General features: G+C 32.7%; 1 protein-coding gene across 1 annotated transcript; it reads left to right on the forward strand.

The window, feature by feature from the left end:
• The first annotated feature begins 284 nt into the window (after nt 1-284).
• On the forward strand, nt 285-1,721 carry LOC11430277 (vesicle-associated membrane protein 722). The gene is made up of 5 exons (XM_003622895.4): nt 285-573; nt 775-916; nt 1,017-1,137; nt 1,230-1,292; nt 1,453-1,721. The coding sequence occupies exons 1-5, from the start codon at nt 384-386 to the stop codon at nt 1,579-1,581; spliced, it is 645 nt and encodes a 214-aa protein (XP_003622943.1). The 5' UTR covers nt 285-383; the 3' UTR covers nt 1,582-1,721.
• Nucleotides 1,722-2,716: the final 995 nt, after the last annotated feature.

The raw sequence follows: 2,716 nt of genomic DNA on the forward strand, positions 1-2,716 counted from the left end.
TGTTTTAATATTTTAGCTGAAACTTATTGAGTTAGCACAATATTTTATTATATTACTGTTATATCCTTGAAAGAGTCTTTTCTTGGAATTTCACAAAGTTAGAAGTATAAAATGAAAAAAAGAAAAAACGTTATTGCTTACATCATATTTTAACTCTAGAAGAGAATTGACTATTATGATGAGTCCTCTTCTCTGACCACGTCCCACTGGATGTTTCAAAGAAATGAGCATGTCAAAAAATCAATTAGACACACGCTTTTCTGTCCTTTAATTTAAATTTCATTCTACAGCACTTCAACTCTTCACAACAATAAAGTCCAATTAAACTCAAAAACCAATTCTCTTTCTTCATAGCATAATCTCAAGTGTTTTGTTTTTCCAACATGGTGCAACAATCACTTATATACAGCTTTGTGGCGCGTGGCATGGTGATTCTGGCCGAGCACACCAACTTCACTGGAAACTTCGTTGAAATAGCTTTGCAATGTTTGCAAAGACTCCCAGCAACCAACACAAAATTCACTTACAACACCGATGGTCATACCTTCAACTACCTCGCCCATGATGGATTTAGTACTTACCTATTATCTTTTTTCTTTTACATAATCACTACAATGCGATATATGAGGCACAGACACTAGATAGATCAAATGCATTTACATGTACTGGTTTCATGTCAAACATTGAACACCTCGTAGGAAATTTATGATTTGCTTTCTTTTTCTATCTAAAATTCTACTATATTATTAGACTTACATGATCTATTATCTTTAGCTTACTGCGTTGTTGGTGTGGAGTCTTTTGATCGCCATATTGCTATGGCATTTCTTGATCGCATCAAGGAGGATTTTACCAAAAGATATGGTGGAGGAAAAGCTGCAACAGCAACATCTAAAAGCTTGAATAAAGAATTTGGGTACTCAAGTTTATAACAATTTTGTGTATAGAAAATGTGTCTCAAAAGTTGAATTGCATTAATTAACAAGAAATTTTTGTTGTATATATGCATGGTTTAGACCGAAATTGAAGGAGCATATGCAATATTGTGTGGAACATCCAGAAGAGGTTAGCAAACTTGCGAAAGTAAAAGCTCAGGTTTCTCAAGTTCAAGATGTTATGTTGGAAAATATTGATCAGGTATGTATATGTCTAAATTGGATCCTCTGGAGCCGACTTTGAATCGCAGATCGTTAGATTAAGAGAGAAAATTTTATTTGTTTTGTATGCAGGTCCTTAATCGTCAAGTGAAGATTGATGTTTTGATGGACAAAACTGACAACCTTCGTGATCAGGTCCTTTTATTTTTTCATACACAGTTCATGAATTACTTACTATATATGTATACTTTTACACACACATGAATAGTATAATCTAGTAACCATAAATAACTATAAATTACATTGTCATTTATAGCTATGTGATTGATATGGCAGTTTGAATATGGCTTTGCAGGCACAAGTTTTCAGGAGGGAGGGAGGGCAATTAAGGAGAAAGATGTGGTTTCAGAACATGAAGATAAAACTAATAGTTCTTGCTATCATAATTGTCATTATTCTCATAATTGTTCTTCTTGTTACATAATTCAAATATATACCATTGACAAGCATTTTCATGCAAAGGCAACTCCTTAAGCACCTTTTCCTCTCTGTCGTACAAGCCCTAATTCTGCCTTAATCAACAATGTTTTACAGATCACAAAAATTAGTTCTTGTTTTTGCTCATCTTGGTGTTTGAGTAACATCATCAACTACTGAATATCATTATCAAAAAGTAATTCAAATAGTATCCTCTTAAGCAAAAATCAAGAATTGAAGATTTTAAGTAAATAGTGTATTCAAAATTACACCGCAAATAGTGTATTCAAAATTACTCATAAAGAGTTGAAGATTTTTACTTGCCCCGTTACACAAGATAAGAATTGTAAAACTACAAGTATTAAGTAATCAGCTGCTACAAATGTTTCCAAAGAAGCCTTAAATAGAAATCAAGAAGGCCATTAGTGGCTTAAATAAAACAAGCATCCGAAGAGAATGTAGCTCCAAAAAGAGTCTCTTTCATCCTATCAGCATGACATGCGCCATCAATAACGTCGAATTTACTCGGAGTTGAGGTTATGGATCTATAATTTAAAAAAGACTCATGTTAGAAAAGAGAGCGAAACAACAAAACACAAAAATAATATTTCACAATCATGGTAATATGATCAGCCAATTGATTCAGCATATCTAGGACAGTTTTGAAGTAAAGGAAATAGTCACACAATCAAAACAAAGTCGAAATCAAATACATGAATTAATATTAATATTAAGATACACTCACCTACCAGATAATCACATGAATTAATGTAAATTGCAACAAGTATAAATTTGGAGAAGAACTTATTTAAATTCAAAAGTTCATTTGAATCAGAATTATCAGCAAGATAAAGATACACTAGGATGTTGTTATCTGCAAAAAAATAACAACATAGCCATAATTATGGTTTAAACCTTACCTGCTAGAACCACAATTATGTGAAGAACTCTAGTAAAGTTGACACTTCCTAAGGACCAAAACTTTGAGACAACACTCAGGGTGTATTAGAAGAGAAAGTAGAGTATTTGCTTCAAACTAGATCATGATCAAGCATTTGCTATTATATTACAACAGTGGACCAAAAAATTTGATCAGAGTTGTGGCAGGTGCAACAGTTATGGTGCTCAATCTTTATGGTGAT

This window comes from Medicago truncatula, chromosome 7 (genome assembly GCF_003473485.1).
Source record: "Medicago truncatula cultivar Jemalong A17 chromosome 7, MtrunA17r5.0-ANR, whole genome shotgun sequence".
NCBI lineage: Eukaryota > Viridiplantae > Streptophyta > Magnoliopsida > Fabales > Fabaceae > Medicago > Medicago truncatula.

Excerpts from the sequence above, each read along its gene's own strand:
- LOC11430277 (XM_003622895.4), top strand. The coding sequence starts at position 384 with ATGGTGCAACAATCACTTATATACAGCTTTGTGGCGCGTGGCATGGTG. Across the intron at positions 1,138-1,229 it reads TGTTGGAAAATATTGATCAG|GTCCTTAATCGTCAAGTGAA; the intron begins GTATGTATATGT and ends TTTTGTATGCAG. Across the intron at positions 1,293-1,452 it reads CTGACAACCTTCGTGATCAG|GCACAAGTTTTCAGGAGGGA; the intron begins GTCCTTTTATTT and ends ATGGCTTTGCAG.